The sequence below is a fragment of the Anolis carolinensis genome, chromosome 4 (genome assembly GCF_035594765.1).
Source record: "Anolis carolinensis isolate JA03-04 chromosome 4, rAnoCar3.1.pri, whole genome shotgun sequence".
Taxonomy (NCBI): Eukaryota; Metazoa; Chordata; class Lepidosauria; order Squamata; family Dactyloidae; genus Anolis; species Anolis carolinensis.
In genome coordinates, this window is record NC_085844.1 from 20757916 (window position 1) to 20778683 (window position 20768).

The window sequence follows — 20768 nt, forward strand, 5'->3', positions numbered from 1 at the left end:
TATCCAACACATTTTTGTAGTCAATGTTTTCAATACATCGTGATATTTTGGTGCTAAATTCGTAAATACAGTAATTACTGCATAGCATTACTGCGTATTGAACTACTTTTTCTGTCAAATTTGTTGTATAACATGATGTTTTGGTGCTTAATTTGTAAAATCATAACCTAATTTGATGTTTAATAGACTTTTCCTTGATCCCTCCTTATTATCCAACATATTCGCTTATCCAACGTTCTGCCGGCCCGTTTATGTTGGATAAGTGAGACTCTACTGTAGTTGTAAACTGCTGTTACGGTATACTGTACTTTGCACTTCGGCTGTTTTGGCTGTGGGATCTTGGAAGTAATTTCTCAAGCTCTTCTCCTGCTTTAGAGCTTCACAGAGGCACTTGACTGGCTAACTGTGAGATATGAGAATATTGCACCAAATAAGCTCAGGGTCTTATGCAGTGGACTTGCTTCCTGTCTTCTTCAAAGTGACATCAGTTTCTTCACTGCAGTGTTTTGGCTCTTGGTTTTAAAAGAGAAGCCAAATACTAAAGTCTGCTGTTACCACTACTGCAGCAATTCCAGCAGCAAATTTGTGCATCGATGTTCAGAGTGTATTAAGAATACAGTTATTTGCCAGATTTCATTAAATTAATTCTGTTGGACTGTGCTTTCTAAAATTAATTTGAGACATTTTTCTGTATCATGTAAGACAAGTCGTGGGCAAGAATACAGTATCAGGTACCATAGGACAGTTGTGGTCAAGCAAATCGATATTGTGCAGCATGGAGTACGTGCCACTGTTACTCCTGTAATTTTGAATCTAGCTCCTGTCAGGACCCAGGCTGCAGGGCACCAATAACCATACACAGAGGCCAGAATCTATCTAATATCTTTATTGAAGGAGTATATAAAGTTAATAAAAACAAGTGTAGAAAATAGTCCAGAGTTAGACCTTTCAGGAAAGGTCAAAATTAGTCCAAAGAAACAATGTCCAATATGAAATATTAAGGTCCAAAGTTGTAATCCAATAACCGAAACACTCTCTTTGCCAGGCAAAGTGAGGGGAGATGACAAGGTCCTTTAGTCCATGAACTTGAACGAGGCTAGGAAGTAACTTGACTCTCGGAATAACAAGGCTTGAATACAAGGCAGCAAGGAACGAGGAACAAGAACAAGATCCGTGGTATTTACTTGGCAAAATCCGGGAAACAAGGCAAGGCTGGGTCTTGGAAAGCAAGGCAAAATCCGTGGAAGAACAAGGCTGGAAAACGAAAGCTTGAATCAGGAACAAAGGCTTGGAAGCGGAGTAGCTGTCCACACACACTACTCCAGTTGCTGACGAATTGACTCCGCAAGATCCCTCCGGGAGCAAGGAACCTAAATAGGCCTTGTTTTCCCCACCAGAGAACACTTCTCTGGGGAACCAGAAACGAAAGTCAATCTCTGTGTCCAGATGTATGACTCCCTAAAATTTCTCATGGGAACAGGCTTAATCATCTGAATGCTTTGCTGCTATTCTCAAACTCCTGCGATTAGCCTGTTGCACTCCTTTCTGCTGGAGAATGTAATTACGGCGCGAAAAAGGGGGAGAACTCGACTCCGGGCTTGTTTGGGAGATTTCTGGAAGACAAGCCTCCTGCAGGTGCAAAGGCTCAATTTCTGGCTGAAATGGTTCCCTTTCTGGCTGAAATGGAGGAAAACCCAAGTTCTCCTCTTCGTCAGTCACAACAGCACTAGGAATGGGACTACATGGCCCATGACTCATCACACTCCTAAAATCTTCACTGGTAAAGTGTGCAAGCCTTTGAGTTCCTGAACTAGGTGTTTTCCAGTTTTCTTTGGTATAGGTTAGTCAGCCATGCCACATTACAAGACATTTGAGATACACTTGTCTTCTCTTGAAAAGTCCTTAAGAGATTTTTAATGGCGATTTTGCCCTCAAAACCAAGAAAGCCACAATTTCTTAGTTTGTTAAGTAGGTAGATTGTAAATTGTGCACTGAAACATTTTGTGGTTAGGTTACATTGTAGTATCCGATTTCTAGACAATCTCGGGGAGCTTGTGGCTACTAAAGATTAATGGTGAATGGTTGATTATTTGTGGTATAGCGCCATTATTTCAATAGACTCCCCACTGAAAATTCAATAAAAGCTTGATACAGACCCACAAAAAGCATTTCATATCCTCATTAACAGTAATTCACATCCTTTTTTTGTTCTATGTTATGTGTCCAATGCTTTTAACAAGCTTTCTTAGTGGCCACCACTGCCTCTTATGCTAATAAATTCACTAAGTATGTATTGTGTGAAAAATACGTACTTTATATTTCTAATATTTATAATCCTAGTGCACTTTAAGGTTGTGGTCTTTCCTTTCTCATTCCATTGTCTTTACATTGCCTTCCTCTGAATCTGAGAGAATGTGGCCTGTCCAATCTCAACCAGTGGTTTCTTTTCCAAGGTTTAAATACTAGTCTTCAAAATCATAGTCCCAACTCTCAAACTAGACTGGGCTGTGGCGCAGGCTGGAAAGCAAGCCAGCTGCAACAAATCAACAAATCACTCTGACCAAGAGGTCATGAATTCGAGGCCAGCCTGCATCTTGTCTCTGTCTCTGTTCTATGTCATGGCATTGAATGTTTGCCTTTATGTGTGCAATGTGATCCGCCCTGAGTCCCCTTTGGCGTGAGAAGGGCGGAATATAAATGATGTAAATAAATAAATAAATAAATAAATAAACTACTACACCAACTGGCTCTTATTGTCAAGTCAACCTATGAGTGGAGTAGAGAGATCTTCCAAATTACTATTGAAAGTTTGATTTTTTTTTTCATAATCCCATTGGTTGATCTGGATTTATATTGACTTATATCTCAGCAGTTGATTTAGTGGGTTTACTCTAGTTGGGACTACCAATGGAATTCAGGATATAATCATTCATTCTGTATGAGTGGTGTGAAATCTAGCAAAGTGGAGATCCTATTCAGATAAGTGCTGTCCATGCTATGACTTCACTAAAGAAAAGTCAATTATAAATTTCTTCTTAATCTTGCATCTTAATGATAAAATGTATATAGGTTTCCAACAGGTGTTCATTACTGTCTTCTAGGTAACCAGTACTTTTATGGGACATCTTTTTTAAAATGATGATCACTCCTTCCCCATTAGACTAATTCTGTAAGAGGTAAATGAATTTGGTTCTAGTTATTCTAATAACATTGTAGCATATAGTGCCTTTTATTCAATGATCATAGTTCTCTGCATTCTAGTAATTAATGCTAAATGGCCTAGAGCAGTAAGAAAGTATTATTTATTTATTTATTTATTTATATCCCCTAACAAGAAGGTATAAAACATACAGGTACATTAGGACAAAAAGGAAATAGACATAATCAATAATAACAATTAAAACATAATAAGACAATTAAAACCACAATAAAACACATTACAGATTAAAATACAACCAGCTTTTTAGGTATAGTTAAAAACTAAATAAAAATAAACCAAAGCCATTATCCTTTTAATTGCCACTTGTCCTTAAGGTATTGCACAGAAAAGTTCAGCTACAGATGTTACTATGGCACCTATTGCTCTTGCATTAGTTTTCATTAAAGGCCTGATTCCAGAGAAAAGTTTTTAGCTCATGTTTGAAAGTTAGTAGGGAGGTCATTCTGATGTCTTTTGGAAGGGAGGTTCCAGAGCCGCAGAGAAGGCCCTCCCTCTCATTCCCACTAGTCATATTTGCGACGGTGTTGGGACCAAGAGAAGGGCTCTCCTGTTGATCTCAGGGTTCATGCAGGCTCATAGAGATGCGGTCTTTTAAGTAGACTGGGCCTGAATCGTCTAGGGCTTTATAGACCAGCACTTTGAATTGTGCCCGGAAGCTGACTGGTAGCCAGTGCAGTTGTTTTAGTAGGGGGTCGTTTTTTCCCTGTAACCAGCCCCTGTTAGCAAGCTGGCTGCTGACCTTTGAAACAGCTGGTGCTTCCAAACACTCTTCTGAGACAGCCTCACATAGAGCACGTTGCAGTAGTCTAAATGGGTTGTAACCAAGGCATGTCCCATCATAGCCAGATTAGGTTTTTCAAGGTATGGGTGCAGCTGGCACACAAGCTTTAACTGTGCAAAGGCCCTCCCAGCCACCATTGACACCTGGGCCTCCAGGGTCTGTGCTGAGTCCAGAAGGACCCCCAAACTGTGGAACTGTGTCTTCAGGGGGAATGTAAGCCCGTCTAACATAGATTGCAGCCCTATATCCTGGTCTGTCTTACAACTGACCAGGAATACCTCTATCTTGTTAAGATTCAATTTCAATTTGTTCATCCTCATCTAGTTCATCACAACTGACAGGCACTGGTTCAGGGTCAGGAAGGCTTCCTTGCTTTTAGTGGAAAGGAGTGATAGAGTTGGGTGTCATCTGCATACACATGCAATGAAAACACCAAAACTCTGGATGATCTCTCCCAGTGGTTTCATGTAGATGTTAAATGCCATGGGCACAATACTGAACCCCGAGGGACCCCACAGGACAAAGGCCATGGGGTCGAACAGGAGTCCCTCAGCACCATCTTTTGGACCCAACTCTCCAGGAAAGAGTGATGCCACTGCACTCCCCCCTAATCCCATTGCTGAGAGGCGGTCCAGGAGGATATCATGGTTGATGGCATTGAAAGCCGCTGAGAGGTCCAGGAGAATCAACAAGGACACCCACCCTGTCTAGTTCTCTGCATAGATCATCCACCAATGGATGATCTAGATAATCTGTTTCATCCAGGAAATCCTGGAGTTGCTAAGACACCACACCCTCCGTCCCTCCCTTCCCTGTATGGGTTAATACAGTATAATTTATTACATCTAATTATTATCTTTATAAGTAATACAATTTTAGCACATGTATTTAAAGAACATCTTCCTTGATCGTTATTTGTAAAGGACTAAAAGCAGTTTGAATATATTAATAGTAAAACTATTCCTGCCATTAGTCTATGATTGGCCTGCTTATAGTAATAATGTGCAGTGTTGCTTCTGTTCAGTCAGATTTCTTGCTGGCCCAAGTACCGTACACTTATTGTAGTTATTATGTAACCTTACATGTCTGTAGCTTGCTTAACTTCTTAAGTGAGGAGGGCATGCAATTCAAGGATTTGCTAAAGGACATGTTTGGGTTAGGGAAAGGGAAAATGGTACAGTACACAGGTTGTAAATTGCGACCTAATTATTTGTAATGTGAAAGGAGCAGGGAGCATTTCCAAAGCTGTTTTCTTATATATGGGATGGAGTTCTCTTGAGTCTATACACCTTTTGTATGTTTTGCTGAGGTTTGAGTGGAATATTTGTGAGATTTGAGTGTTGCGTTGAAATATGTATGTTTAGAATTGTTAGACTAAAAATGGAGACAGCTCCTATAAGTTTTAATGGAAGAAGGAATTATAGCAGGTATTGTTTGCCATAGAAGCACGTAAAAAGCTTTCAACTTTTCACTATACAGTAGAGTCTCACTTATCCAACACTCGCTTATCCAATGTTCTGGATTATCCAACACATTTTTGTAGTCAATGTTTTCAATACATAGTGATATTTTGGTGCTACATTCGTAAATACAGTAATTACTACATAGCATTACTGCGTATTGAACTACTTTTTCTGTCAAATTGGTTGTTAAACATGCTGTTTTGGTGCTTAATTTGTAAAATCATAACCTAATTTGATGTGTAATAGGCTTTTCCGTAATCCTTCCTTATTATCCAACATATTCACTTATCCAGCGTTCTGCTGGGCCATTTATGTTGGATAAGTGAGACTGTACTGTATGTGCGTTTTGATATGGTTGTCAGACTGAGAACTAGAAACAGCTCCTGTACCTTTAATGATTGTGTATAAGAAGTGATTTCAACAAGTATTGCTTGCCAAACAGCCAGGAAACAAGCAATAATTTCCCGCTTCTCCAGTTTTCTTTCGACAAACATAGTACTTGATGGAAAAAAATTTTTGTAAGCAATACGAGTATCAGTCATCTGGTAGTAGTTGACTGTATAATCACACTGAAGGACCTAGATATTCATGGAAAGGAAATATTAATTAACTTTGTGAATAATCACATCCAAAACCTTGTAAATGTGAAGGGTTGACTATATGGAGGTTCTCAGTTTTATTCTAGTGAGAAGGTCTCTTCAAGGTTAGACAGATAAATTCCTTTCAATGCCAGTTATGAGCTGTAGCCAATGGACCATTGAATGGCAGCCTTAAAACAGTTTTGTATACTTTGTTCTGCTGTACACAATTTGCAGGGGGAAAATATGGAAACATTTTTAAAAAACAGATTGGAAAACTGGACAATAATAAAATCAAAATTTTAAGAGGCTATTTCGGACCGTAGCTACTATATGTCCACACATTAACTTGCATCTGGGAGCAAGAACTAAGAACTATAGTCCTTCATGCTGTCATTTGAAGAGCAGCCAAGCTGACTATTCATAATTTCCTTAACATCTTAACAGTTAGGAAAATGGGAGAAATGAATGACTCCTGCCTGACAAGCGTTTATCTTCTGATACCCATAACTATCTTGCTTAGCTAATCTTCCCCAGAAATTGGGAGGTGAAGAAAAAGAGAAATATAGCTGACAGAGACCACAGTAACAGGCTACTTCTGAGATCACATAACATTACCCGCCTTCCATTGACATTGGTATCGTGCCTTTTAAAATAATGTGTAAGCATATTTTCAGATAAGCTGTGTATTTGTCTACATTCCATTACATGTGTTGTACAGTTTCTGGCTTCAGATCTATACTTGGGGGATGAAGCAGACACTAGCGTGACAATTCTGATGAAATAATTTGCATTCCATATCTCATGGACATTATATGAGCCTGATATCCAAGCATGAGAACTATCACTATCAGGGATGGATATATGGGAGAGATAACCCGTACAAGAGAGATTTAAAAATAGGTGAAACATCTTGCCACATTTTTTCTTTTATAAACAGTTGCTCTGAATAGCAATCCTGCGGATGTCTGTTCAGCAATATGTCCCACTGAATTTAATTCCTCGGGGGGAGCAAGACAAGGCTGAGGAAGAGGCAAGAGGACGTGGTGGAAGTATTGCCTAATTAGGGTCAGGTTGCTTGCGTCACTGCATTTACAAGTTGTGTATCTTCGTGTATATCAATTGAAACCTCTCTTGAAGTTGATGTGTGGCTTTTTTGAGGACCACATTTTGATTCTATAGAATCACTCTTTTTCGCTTAATATGACCATGGGGGGGGGGGCACAAATTATGGTACTATTAATTTCCCCCTTAAAAGCTGTTCATGGGAAAAGGACGGGGGAAAATACCTCGCCAACACAAGATGAATGTTCTTCTCCTATGTGTAGCCGCAGCATTACTGGCAAACTTATAGGCACATTGCTTTGAATCATCCCCAGCTAAGTAGGATTCCTCTCTTAGTCCCTAATAAAAAGGTTTTCGGCTACAGTCTTAATGGAAGAAAGTCATCAGTCTGTCTTTTTCACTCTGTCTGTGCAAGATGTTAGCTGTGAGCAGGATACAGTAGTGAGACTGGGAAAAACAGTGATCTTTATATAGTTTCAAAAGTTTGCCATTTCCAAGGACCACAGATAAATATTTGTGGAACTATATTTTGATTTAGCTTTCAGCCCAGGAGAAAATTCAACATTTTCTGTTCTTACTTATGAATGTGTCCTAAGTCTTGGAGATTGCCTTGGAGATAGTTGACAGTACATTGTTTTGAACAGTTAAAAATGGTAGCAGAATAGAGCAGAGCTTAGAAACTATAGCTATTTGTTACGATTTTTTTCTGGTAAATTTGTTATAAGTAACATGGTTTCTGAAATAACATGGTTTTGTTACTTTTTAGAAGCATTCTAAGTAAACATGAGCAAAATATTTTGTCAATTGGGTCAAAATATGGGAGAATGTGTATGCAATGTGTTGTAAATATGGAGGAAAGGATAAATATAAGCAAGTATGAGTTGAACTTCATCTGTGTTTTATTGATCTTAGAGCAATTTTTCACAGCCACAGTTTCTGTAACAATAGATACAACCCTGAATACCAAGTAGAACATAATAATGATTTAACAGTTTTTAAATTAAAAAATGGCAACCTGATCATGAATGCATAATTTAGGAAGGATTTTTTGTTTTCTTTTGCAGATGTGCAGATCAGCTCTCAAAATGTCTTCTGTGTCTTCCATGTACCTCCTAAGCCAGTTGTGTTAGCCCTCCAACTAGTTGACTAATAGAATTAATAACTGTAAAAGCAAAAAAGCAAAACCACACAACAAAAAGCATTCTAGAGCCACATGCCTTATGAAGTCAATGCTGGGTATGATTTTACAAGTATGTAATATATATTTTTTCCAAGTGGAAATGTTAACTGGAAACTTTCTGGCACACCACAAAACATTGTGCAATCTATTATTTGTCTTAAAGATAATTGCAGAATATCTATATGCTTTCTCTGTATTCTCACTCTGTCTAACTTGACTTGCCAGTTGATAGTTTCTTCCATTTAGAAGTGCTACAAATGGACTTTTCTTTAGATAATATGTCTTTTTGAAAAATGATATTGATAATGTACAAATGCAGAAGAAAGGCATATCTTTCCAAGAGTACACTCCTATAGCTGATGTCTACTGAAACTACATATTTAGGGGGAAAGCCTGTGAAGGGGGCAGGAAGACGCTTTGAATGCTTCAGACCACCTTTTTCTCATATAAAAAAAATTATAATTATTTCGTCATTAGTGTTTCTCACATTCTTAAAAGGAGTAGGGTTCAGGAAGTTGTTTGACCTTCTGTGTCACCAAACGTTTAGCCTAACCATCTGTTCTACAGTTAGGATATGTGGGTTGGGAATTGATCTAGCACTGGCATTAGAAGTGAGTCAACTTCTGAATGAAGCAGCAGCTCAAAAGTTCCCTTTCCCCTCAAGTGGGCTGGGTTGAAAGAACAGTAAGAGTAGCATCACAATTCTAACGTGAGTACCCTCTCTGAGAGATATGCAATCCACACAACTTTTGCATAGCAGAGATTGATTCCCCTTCTGTGTGGCTGTCCCTCCTTCTGTACAACTTGAGAATCTAGTCAGTTGTATGAACTTGTTTAGTAAAAATATGAAAACCCCTAAAAAGCTTCAATACCGCATCTCACTAATAGTCATCCTTAAGTATAATGAAATCTTTCTTCTCTTCCCCTCTTCCACTAAAGCCTTCTGTACTTCCAGGCATTTGCTCTGGAGAGTTTCATGGAGTTCTCTGGAGTGGATTTTGGAGGTGCCTAGGATTCTGTAAAGGAGAGGAGGAATTGTCCTCCTTTTACTTTCTGCTGATGGGAGTTGTTTTGTCAGATAGAATTATCCCATTAGATTTTGGCCTTTTTCAAACATTGCATTTACTTGATAACCATGAAGATAGGATTAGCTTCAGTCTGTGAAATATACAAAACTGTATGGCATGGGTGTTGCATAAAATTTGTGAAGAGGGAGAAATCTTATGAGTGACATAACTAGTTCTTTTAATGCCCATTTGAAAAAATAGCAGCTTCTGAATATGAATTCTCTCCAAAGTTTTCAAAATTGAGAAGAATTCTTAGGTTTAACCATTTAAAACAAAGGATAGCTTTGAGTAATGGGTAGAAAATGTTTCTGCAGGCGGGACAAGTCCCAAAATATGGGTTGTGCACCCACTTTCCTTGTCAGAACCATTCCAAACCATTTTTAAAGTAAAGCTATTTGCCATTTTAAAAAGAATTAATTTTGAAACTATTTGAGGGGCATTATGGTTACTTTTATAGTGATACCAAATTGTTAATGGATACATTAAATGGGAAGAACATTAGATTACTGATACCCATTTAAAAGTATATAAATAATTTCATAAATCATATGCAATTTATTTATCTTTCTTAATGGAATATAGATTAGCTTGATGGTGACCTGCTGAAAGATTTTCCCACCCCAGAGTTTTTATTTGGCTTAGTTTTCCATTATTAATTTAACGGTAATTTATTTTGGATGATCTTCACCAGAGCAGTTTAAAACAAAATAGAAAGGTGGAAGTAGAAAATACTACAATTTTGATTCCATGGAAAGTAAATTCAGTTCACTTTGGTAAGAATATATTCCCAAGTAAGATATAGTTGTTGTAATTGAAAGTCTTGTGGGAGATTTTTAGGGTTGAGGGAGGTATCCTGCTAAAATGTTTGCATTATATATAAGAGAATCAAGAAAAAGAAATATATTGTGCTTATTAAATAATCTCATTAACTTTGGTATTTTCTTGTGCTTGTTTTTTAATATATATTTTCAGATATGGTCCGGAAAAAGAACCCCCCTCTAAGAAACATTGCTAGTGAAGGTGAAACAGAGGCTCTGAAGTCGCCAGGTTCCGCCAGTGACAGTATTCAAAGGAAACAAGATTTTTCTGCCGGTCAGATGCAAGAAAACGCTGAGCCGGGTGAGGCTGTGGAGCAAACTGACAAGGAGGGGTTTTGCACACATGTCAATGAGCCATCTCCCAGTACTACAAAGGACTTGAAAATCTCAGTGACGAATGAAAAGACTGGCTTCAATTATGAAAGCCACAATAAGGGAGGAAATGTTCCATCCTTCCCTCATGATGAGGTGACAGACAGAAATATGCCAGCCTTCTCATCTGCAGCTGTTGAGGGAATCTCAGAGCCCTTGAAGTCTCCCCTCAGATCAGATGCAGATGACACCCAAGATGTGGTCTGTGCCCCGTCAGGCGATCTGATGGAGAAAAGCGAAGAGCACTGCCTGTCGCCAAAATCTGCGGATGAGACAGTGCATGTGCAAAGCGGTCAATCTGATGGCCGGGGTTCAAGCCCAGCCTCGGTGGCCTCAAAAAACCCACAAGTGCCTTCAGATGGGGATTTAAGGTCAAACAAATTGAAAACAGAGTTGTTGGCAAATGAGAATCCAGATACTGCGCCTCTTTCTCCAGAGCTTCAGGACTTTAAATGCAACATCTGTGGCTACGGTTACTATGGGAATGACCCCACAGATCTAATCAAACACTTCCGCAAATACCACCTCGGGCTGCACAACCGCACTAGGCAGGATACTGAGCTCGACACTAAAATTTTGGCTCTCCACAACATGGTACAATTCAGCCACTCCAAAGACTTCCAAAAAGTCAATTGTTCTGTGCTTTCAGGGGTCCTTCAGGACATCAATTCTCAAAGACCTGTCTTGCTAAATGGAACTTATGATGTGCAGGTTTGTATCTTGTACTCTCAACACTTTCCTGTGTGTCTCATCATTGGAATGTGCTGCATTAATTAAATAATCTCACATGGGCTGCAGCAGTCAGAGTAATGCTTAAAGCCATGGCCACTTAATCTGCACTTCTATTTCACAAATTTTGGTCTGCCCCATGAGCCCTTTCCTTCTTTTTCAGAGGAATCTTTAGAGTTATCATGAAATATCATATATGTTTGCTTCTGTGGACGAAAATTTAAGACTTTGCTAAAATATAGTTTAATGTTATGAAGATGAGTCTACTCAATGTACAAGTGCTTCCCTTTTTTCCTCAAATGTGCCTCAGATGAGAAAATAAGAATAATCTATTTCCTTAACCTCAATCTCAATTTGTTAAATCTGAACCAGGATGTGTTTTGGTTACTTTAAACTAGAGAATGAAATTTGGTCCCCTATAGTTTTTTAACACTACGTCAGTTATAATCACTGATGATTGGATTGAACTCCAAAATATACCAGTTTTCCTAGTTGAAATTGTGGTTTCTTGATATAGGCTAGATCAGAATCACAGTTTACTCTTGGTTTTGTTAATAAAAATAGTTTAATCTGAGTTATTCCAATGTAATGTTGGTAGGGGAAAGTGGAAGGAAAAATTTCAAACTGAAGACCCAAGCAGTCTTAATTTCCACACTGCTACATTGTAGTGCAGTTTTATATCAAGCTCAGACTGATAATATGTCCATGTTGGGAATTATTGGTGCAATTCACATGTTGCATTTTAATCTACATGAGTTTAGTACATACTAAACGATGGTGCATCTGGCATCCTTAGAGTAATAGATGTCTGTCTGCCTAATTCCTGGGATTTGGGTGGTGAAGTGGAGAGGAAGACTTCAAATTTAGTGGTTTGATGTAGAATTCAAATGAATAACAAAGAAAGAACTGTGGTTCAATGATATAATTCACTGAGGACTCCAAGGATGTTTAAATGACTGTATTTTCAGAATTTTCTGCTGGTCAGAGAATTGGGAAAGACTCTACTTCAAAACTAGAAGAGCTACTATCAGTTATAGACACTACTGAACTAGTGTCCTCACTCAGTGGAAGATGAATTTAATATGTTTTTAACAACAGGTTTTAGGCAACAAAAGTCATTTGTTGACAGAAAAGTGAAACACATGCAGATCTGCTTTATTTATGCAAATATTCTTTATTCTAAATCTGATGTTCATATTTTGGATGAGAATTGAATATGACTGAAAATCATAAAGAAAAATATATAAAAGACAGTTACTGAAGTTCTAAGTATGCTTACTTGATTAAAGCTTCCACTGACATGAGGAAAACATGTGAATTTTCAGAAATATCTACATGAATTATTTGGAAGTATTTTATATAGAGAGAAAGAACTACCTTCTACTGAGACAGATCATTGACCACTCTTATTTTAACTCATCAAGGGTCTGAACAGGTACTTTTCTAAGCTTCTTTTCACTAAAGGTGCCCACCTATCACTGGAATAACAGTAACTGTGAGCATTGCAATTATTGGTCCAAACCCCCTTATGGTGGAAATTGAGCTTTGGGGCATAGACTTGAAGTCTGCAGTTTTGGGTATCTCATCTGAATGATTTGTATGGTAAATAGTTTTGCTTTGTTGCTGCTGTTCTGTGCTTTCAAGTTGACCCTGATTTATTACTTTTTGCAAAATGTCTTTAGAGGAGGTTTACCATCACCTTCCTCTGAGACTGAATCTGATTTGCCTAAGTTGCACCTGTGGGTTTCCATGGCTGAGTGGGGGTTCAAACTCTGGTCACTCAGAATCATAGTCCGACATTCAAACCATTGCATCATGCTGGCTTCCTCAAATGGCCTTGCCTAGCTCGTGGTAATGTAATGTTCTGTTGGTAAGTAATGGTATGTGAAGTCTTAAGAATGGAGTATAGCACGGAGTGCAATGGCTTTATAGATCAGGGATGAAATATATCCTCAGCTGTTGTAGCACATAAATCTCTCTTTCATTCAAGAGTAAGTACAAATCGTACTTACAAAAATCTGAGTGAAAAATGCATTCCCATGAAAAATACATATTTTTTTTAAAAAAAGAGAAAAATAGTTTCTGGATTATTTTATATGTACAGTGTGATTTTTGTTGGTTGTTGGAAGCCATGACTTTTCTTATTGATTTTTGATGGAGCAAGGAACATTACGTCTTGAGGATAAGCAGCATAAGTGATCTGCTGCCAGGACTGTAAGGTTTGCGTTTCTGGACGACAGAAAAACATGTGAGCGTTATGAAAGTAATATTCCATAATAAATCCTTGTACACCTAATCGTCAAAATAGTATGCATTTAGAATTAGGCCTGAATTTTTTCTTGAACACAGAGTCTAAGAGTTTCCCCCCCCATGGTTTTGCTTCTGGACATAACACTGCATGATATTTTATGGAAGAGAGGTAGGTGGCTCATAATTCAGACTTTTATACTCTGAAGCTATTTACCAATTTGCCTCAGTTCCTGACCAGTTTTCTATCTTCTCCAAAAACCTGCTCTCCCCTTGATTCTCAGACTGTCAAAGAAAGATTGCTGTTTTGCACACCCTCTCTGTTTTATAATTTTGTTCTCATTCATCACAGAAAACCTGTAGAACATTTCAAAATACAACTATTGTTTTTACTTATATTTTACCCTCATGCTGCCAAGAATTTTCAGAGTATAATGATTTTTAAATAGTGATTAGCTCAAATGAGTTCAGTTAGAGTCAAAGTGTACCTTCATTATGTAGCATACCACTGTGTCTGTTGGGTAGGAAACACAGGTGTTATTTAAAGTACAGCTGAGTAATTAACTCATGTTAGGAACTTATACATATTCATGTAAAAGTTGACCTCATATATAAATTTAGGACAGGTTTTGGGATGGAAAATTATGAATTTTGACATGACCCATGGATAAATTGATTTTCATTCCATGTAGAGGGAAAAGGACAAATGCCACCTTAGGGCCAGATGTAGAGAGGATCTTCTTTTAAGTTCTCCTAGGATGGACTAGGATTCTTGCCTTTCTTTCACCACTCTACATAGAGAAGACAATGGTTTTTTGTTTTTTATAAGGGTTAGGATATGGAAAAATTATGGAAAAGTCAACGCAGGGTTGTGTTTTTTTAGGGGGGGTATAGTTTGGATTAACATTTCTAGATTTATATATAAGTTTACAGGATATATTAATTCATCCACTGAAAGAAACATGGGTTGTTTAATGAGCAAATAATAAGTGGAGGATATCTGATCTCGACCCTAGCATGTGGGTTTGTGTAAGTATGATTTAATCTTGGTCTCATAACCTAGTTCTCCAGTTGAAGACATCTCCCTGAACCTGCAAGGTGTGTATGCTTAATAAGCTCACAATTGTTTCATATAGAGATTTATTTTTTTCCTATGCAAGTTGAAAATATAAGAGTGAATTGGATCAGAACAAAGGTGGTGGCAAAATGTCTTTGAATCCTATGTTAGCATCCTGATGCTAGTTTACATTAAGCTAAGAATAGGCATATTAAAATATACACTGGATTTGATACTTAATAATGTTGGAAATTTTGAGGTTTTAAAAAATTGGCTAACTTCCCAATGGGCCTAGAAATTTTTGTCCAAGATAGTAAAAGTGTTTTAATATTTTAATGTTTCTGTATTCTTTCAACTTGATTTATTTACTTTGGTTCTGATTTTTTTAAAATTGTGTTATCTTGTGTTCATATTTATAGAGATTATGCTCCTTGGGAAATATGTAATGCCCTTAAATAAATCTGATTAATTAAGTAAAGCAAATTAAATTTGAAGGAAATACATTTAGTATTTGAGTAGATGGATTCCTGGTGAAAGTGGTAGGGATTTTAAATACTTCCAGAGAAGCTTATAATTTTAATGTGATTTCTGAGTGTCATTGATGAAAATTTTGTGTGAATTTAGAAATAATGTACAGATTAGATTTTTTAATATAATAGAGCAAGCAGTCAGAAGTAATTATTTAAATAAATGATTCAGCCTTGTATCATAAAGAAGTCTTTATGTTTTGCCTTATATAAGGACCTCATAGTTGGAAAGCAGGTTGTAATACTAATCTATTATATAAATGACATAAATTAGAAAAGACTATGCATACTTTCAGATTTGAAAATAATGGGTTATAATTTGAATTTGAAATGAGTATCTCACATCTATGTCAGACTTTATTTGACATTTAATTGTCTATTTTGGCAGATGCCTTTGGACAGATATCTATAATAAAACCACCTGAATTAAAAGATTCCTTTCTAACATGTATACTGAAATGAATTTTAATTTTTAAATTAAATTGTATTACAGTAGAGTCTCACTTATCCAACACTCGCTTATCCAACGTTCTGGATTATCCAACGCATTTTTGTAGTCAATGTTTTCAATATATCATGATATTTTGGTGCTAAATTTGTAAATACAGTAATTACTACATAGCTTTACTGCCTATTGAACTACTTTTTCTGTCAAATTTGTTGTAAAACGTGATGTTTTGGTGCTTAATTTGTAAAATCATAACCTATTTTGAAATTTAATAGGCTTTTTCTTAATCTCTCCTCATTATCCAACATATTCGCTTATCCAACGTTCTGCCGGCCTGTTTATGTTGGATAAGTGAGACTCTGCTGTACTTAAATTGCTGGTTGCCCACAAATGGGGTATTCCAATTAAACGTTTCAAATCATTTGTAAATTATGTGTGTATATACCATTCATATATCAATCTACTAATTTAACAGTGTCAAATAGATTATACCTGAATAATACATTGTTGTGATATTGTTTTAATTACAAATTATTGACACTAGCCCCATGACAGAAAACCTCCTCACACTTTTTATTGGGAGTTTTAAAGCAGTCTAAATGTTTAACTCTTTGCCTATGAGAAACTGCATACTCAAACAATGAAGCATATTGAAATGCCCCCTTATACCTCTTGTCATTTTCAGTTCTGTAGGGGAAAAAATCAGGTTCTGTTTTGATATGTAAACACTGATATCACACACATCCGGGTTGTTTCAGCACATGACAAGGGGGCACTGTGACATCAAAACCAATACATCTTGGATTCCTTACAAACCTGCTGGTATCTTTACCTCCTTCAGGGATATTGCTCTTCTGGCTGCATAAGGACTAGCCCTCAGAGTATTGAGAACATTGTGGTTTCGTGTTGGGCTATGACTCTGAGACACAAGGGTTTAAATGCCTGCTTTTGGGTGAACTTGGGCAAGTTAGAATCAGAGGCAGGAAATAACAATCCCCTCTGAATAAATCTTGCCAAAATAAAATCCCATGACAGGATCCTAAGTCAGAAATGATTTGAAGGCATACAGCTGCTGCTACTATATACAGATTTTTGCAGTAAGATGTGGCTGATTGAAAAATTCAGTTCTCTATCTTTGAAGAAGACCTTTCCAAACATGGTGGCCAATATACAGAAGAGTCTTTTTTTTAATCTTTTATTTCTTCCTAAGGGTTATACTATTAGGTTCTTGGTTATTTATAGGAAAGTTTATGCTTGATTAGATTGGGTTTGAATACTTTTCCTAGGCGGCATTTGCTGAAAGAAACCAGATGTGCACGATATCACAGATTGAATAAATAGAGCAAGAAATAAAACAGATCAATGAAGACTGTCCTTGTTTAATAAGCCTTGGCAACAACATACTTCAAGGAAGACAAAAAGTAGTAGGAAACAGCACACAGACAATCTAGTTAAGATCAGGTCTTTCTTCCAACCAGAAATATGTTCTAAAAGAGACCAGACGCTCCTATATGAAGCTAGTGATTATTTGAAAGAAACATTTGGCTCTGGAAATAACCTCTTTCTTTCTCTCTCTCTCTCTCTCTCTCTCTCTCTCTCTTTCTTTCTTTCTTTCTTTCTTTCTTTCTTTCTTTCTTTCTTTCTTTCTTTCTTTCTTCTATCTATATGAATGCTAACATTCCCTGGCAAGCGTAGGGAAAAGAGCATTAAAAATTCACTCATGCCAAATGTTAGACTTCATCACTTGTGCATACACCAGATGTTGATGTCGAGCATGTAAGAAGATAAATAACTGATTAATATTTTTCATGCTTTGCTGTAAATATTGAACAGATTTTATAAACATGCAGTAAAAGGATGGCTGAAAATCTCTCTAGCACCCACACATTTGTCTTGCAACTCTTCCTATTGCAGATGTTCTTGACTCTACTCTGCCCCCTCCTTCAGGGCTGTTTCTTATCTTTTCTTATTAAATATGCATCACAAATCAATAATTCTCAGTTTTGGGGGGAGAAAGACTTGAAAATTAAGCCATAAGCATGCTTACAACCAGAACTACTTAATTGCTAGTTTATTTAATATCCCTGGGGTTAATCTCAGTGCAGATTTTTCCACTGCTGGAACTGCTTCCAACATCAAAATAGTTGTGAGGGACACCTCCACACCCTGGGTTCTTTATGCTCTCAAAATCTACCCTAGGACTTTGTAGCATTTGCATTTTGATATATGCATTGTGAGACAGAATATGCAATTTCTTAAACCCACCCTCCCTGAGGTTAATGTCCAGCGTGTTCTGATATCAGTAGGAAACATCCTGATGGTTTCACTGCTTAAAAATTTATTGGTCAGGAAGCCTTATTTTCCAGGTGGTCCTAAAGTTCTGTGCTACTTTAAAGGAGGAGGAAGCCAAAACAAGATTTTTTCCCTTGTGTGGGTTCCCCTTTTGTACTGGTAAAGCAGTGGTTCACTGTTAGTTCAGGTGGAATATCCTTTATCCATAATGCTTGGAACCAGAAGTGTTTGGAACTTTGATTTTTTCAGGATATTTGCATCTCCGTAATAATTTCTTGGAGATGGAATCCAAGTCCAAACACAAAATTAATTAATGTACATAGTCTGGAAGTAATTTTATACATAGTACTTGTTAAATAATTTCTGCAAGAAAAAAGGTTTGTGTGCACTGAGCCATCAGAAAACAAAGTTGCCACTACATCAGCTACCAATGGGGACAAGTTTTGACCTTGGGATATTTTGGAATCCAAAATATAACAAGGGATGCTCAACCTGTAATATCCAACAGTTTATAATCAAGAGTTGATCTTCAATAATGTATCTCTCATTTCCTGTTTCAAAAAAACAGCTACACCATTGTCAAGCCCTTTTAGTGATAGAAAGGCTTCCCATATAGATGTTCAAAATAAAAGTGTGAAAGGAAAGGAATTATACATGTTTAGCCCCAGTGACCCAAATACTTCAGACAGAAATGGAAGCCACAATACCTTTGCTCTCTTGCTTTTGAATCACAGAAGGTGCTCAAGGTGTTCAGTTTATAATTATTCTCTGAACATGGATCATAATCTGGCTAACTTTTAGAAGTGTGTCTTGTGGCTTTTATAGACCACAACACTTCTTCCTCAAGGTGCACTCACAGCTTCCAATATTGATTGAAATGAAAAAGTCAAGGGATTGCTGAATTTGCAGAGCTCTTATCAGCTTTATACGTTGTGAGTTTGAGCTGTACATTTTATTGCCATATTCATTTGTAATGGATATGCAACTCAAATAGAAGGGCTATTGTCATTTGTTTATCATCCAAATATTCATATGCTAGTTTGTTTTTGATCTGCCATATCTTATCTTATCATATCATATCTTATCTGCATTTGGGTCCAAAACTAGAATTCCATAATGTTGCATCAAAACTGAAGTATGTTGTCACATTTTTTAAAAATATGAATCTTGTTTGCACACTGGATGTGCACGTCTTTCTGAAACTCATTAGCCTCTTGATTTGTTTCTCTGCTAGATTTGTAGTATAAGTCATACAGAGCTTGGCAACCTCCGGGTACTGATTTATACTGATCCAGTTTCCAAGGAACAGCCAAGATCGATTCTTTTCCTCTTTTATTCTCTCTTTTCATTTCAGAGATTAACAATGAGCAAAAGAGCTCTTTTTTGCAGTGGAATATATTATTTTTGGCATCTATCCCATTTTGAGTTTTGCATTGCAGTGGGTCTTAATATATGACACTTGGCATGGATAGAAGAATTTGTTCACATAATAATAGTAGAATTGGGGTCCTTGTCTGAAAGAATAACAGTTCAATCTTAGAAAGATGTTTTAATCAGAGTGCAGTATGTGTGAACTTAATTGTTGCAAGGTGATAGCAATGTGAAGATATCAGTGATTTCCCCATTCTTCATAATGTTTCAGAATGAAGTATTTTCTTGCACAGCTAGGTCTTTTAGAGTGCATATGTAGCCTATTTTTCTATTTGTTACAGATAAAAATTTTGAGCAAAAATTAGAGAAATCTCTCAAATAATAAATGTGCAGCATGGGTTTATAAATGTATTTAATATGGTCTTCACCATAGGCATTTTGGGGGTTGTAGTGGAATGACATGTGTAAGTAGCAAGGCCATGCACATATACTCTGCTCCCACTGTTCTCGGTGCCCCTTTCTAATGAAAATACAACAATTTAAAATGGACTTCTGTATGAGTACAACATAGGGATGGAAGGAATGTTCAAAAATATTTGGGAAATGGTAAAGACATAAGTTTCTCAGGTGTCAGAAAATTCTGACAAGGAGAATTCAGGACTGAAGAGAATCTCTGCAGAACTTATTATCTACCTGCCAAATCATATAAGGATCGTCACTATCTAAAATGTGTTTAAAGGAAGGATAACCCTTTTAGTCCGAGAGTTGGGTGCGATTTCTGAGGAGTACTTGAGGATTATAATATCCCCATGGTATTTGTTCATAAGAAGAGTTTAGACCGCTTTCCTGTCAAGAGCTTGTTTTTCAAGCTCTTGACTAGTTGTAGTACAGATCGCTAGAAAGATCTGGGTTCTACTGACAGAGAAATCAGTAAAATTGTCCTGTTGTTTATTAGCCATGGGGATTTAGGGAGGCTTTTAGAAGCTGGTTTATTGATTCTGTTTGGACTGCAGGAGTTACAGGTCACAGAGAACCACAGATGAGAAAAACCTGTTGGGAGCCAAGAGGGACAGCCAGTGATACTCTACTCATTCAGGTCCACTCTGTAAACAACATATAGAGGTTGGAAAAGTGTTACATGCTCCTCCCCTTGCTGTGAACAATTTAAATCATTCCATACAAGCGTAGACTATGATTGGATGCTGGGTACTTTTACTTTCTTCCATCTGTAGCTTATTGAGCCATATCACAGGTTTCCCAACTCATAGACTCAGATTTTTAGGGGCACAGGGCAAAGGCATAGTAAGAATGTATTTTATTGAATATGAACTTTGTTCTCTTTATAGATGTTAAGTTAAAATCCAAGCCATAACATGCAAGTGCCTTCTGTTATCAAAACTGCAGGGTGGTGCTACAGTAACTTGCATAAATCCTAGTATCTGTCCTGACCTGCATAACATGGAGAACTCTTTAATTGTGGGATAGTTAATGCTTTCTGGATGCTATATTGCACAAAGTGAATGGATAAACAAGAGCATTAGATGAAATATTTA

At 37.1% G+C, this 20768-nt stretch overlaps 1 protein-coding gene across 8 annotated transcripts in view; it reads left to right on the forward strand.

Moving 5' to 3' along the window:
* trps1 (transcriptional repressor GATA binding 1) overlaps positions 1-20768 on the forward strand; it is a 256388-nt gene that overhangs the window by 59030 nt on the left and 176590 nt on the right. For 5 of the 8 annotated variants that reach the window (XM_062980071.1, XM_008108236.3, XM_003219416.4 and 2 more), the window contains 2 exons: positions 8172-8357; positions 10327-11255. In XM_062980071.1, coding sequence (XP_062836141.1) covers positions 8321-8357; positions 10327-11255 — 966 coding nt within the window. In that variant the 5' untranslated portion in view covers positions 8172-8320. The remainder of the gene's footprint in view (positions 1-8171; positions 8358-10326; positions 11256-20768) is intronic. The other 3 variants (XM_008108239.3, XM_008108240.3, XM_008108238.3) reach the window with 2 other exon arrangements.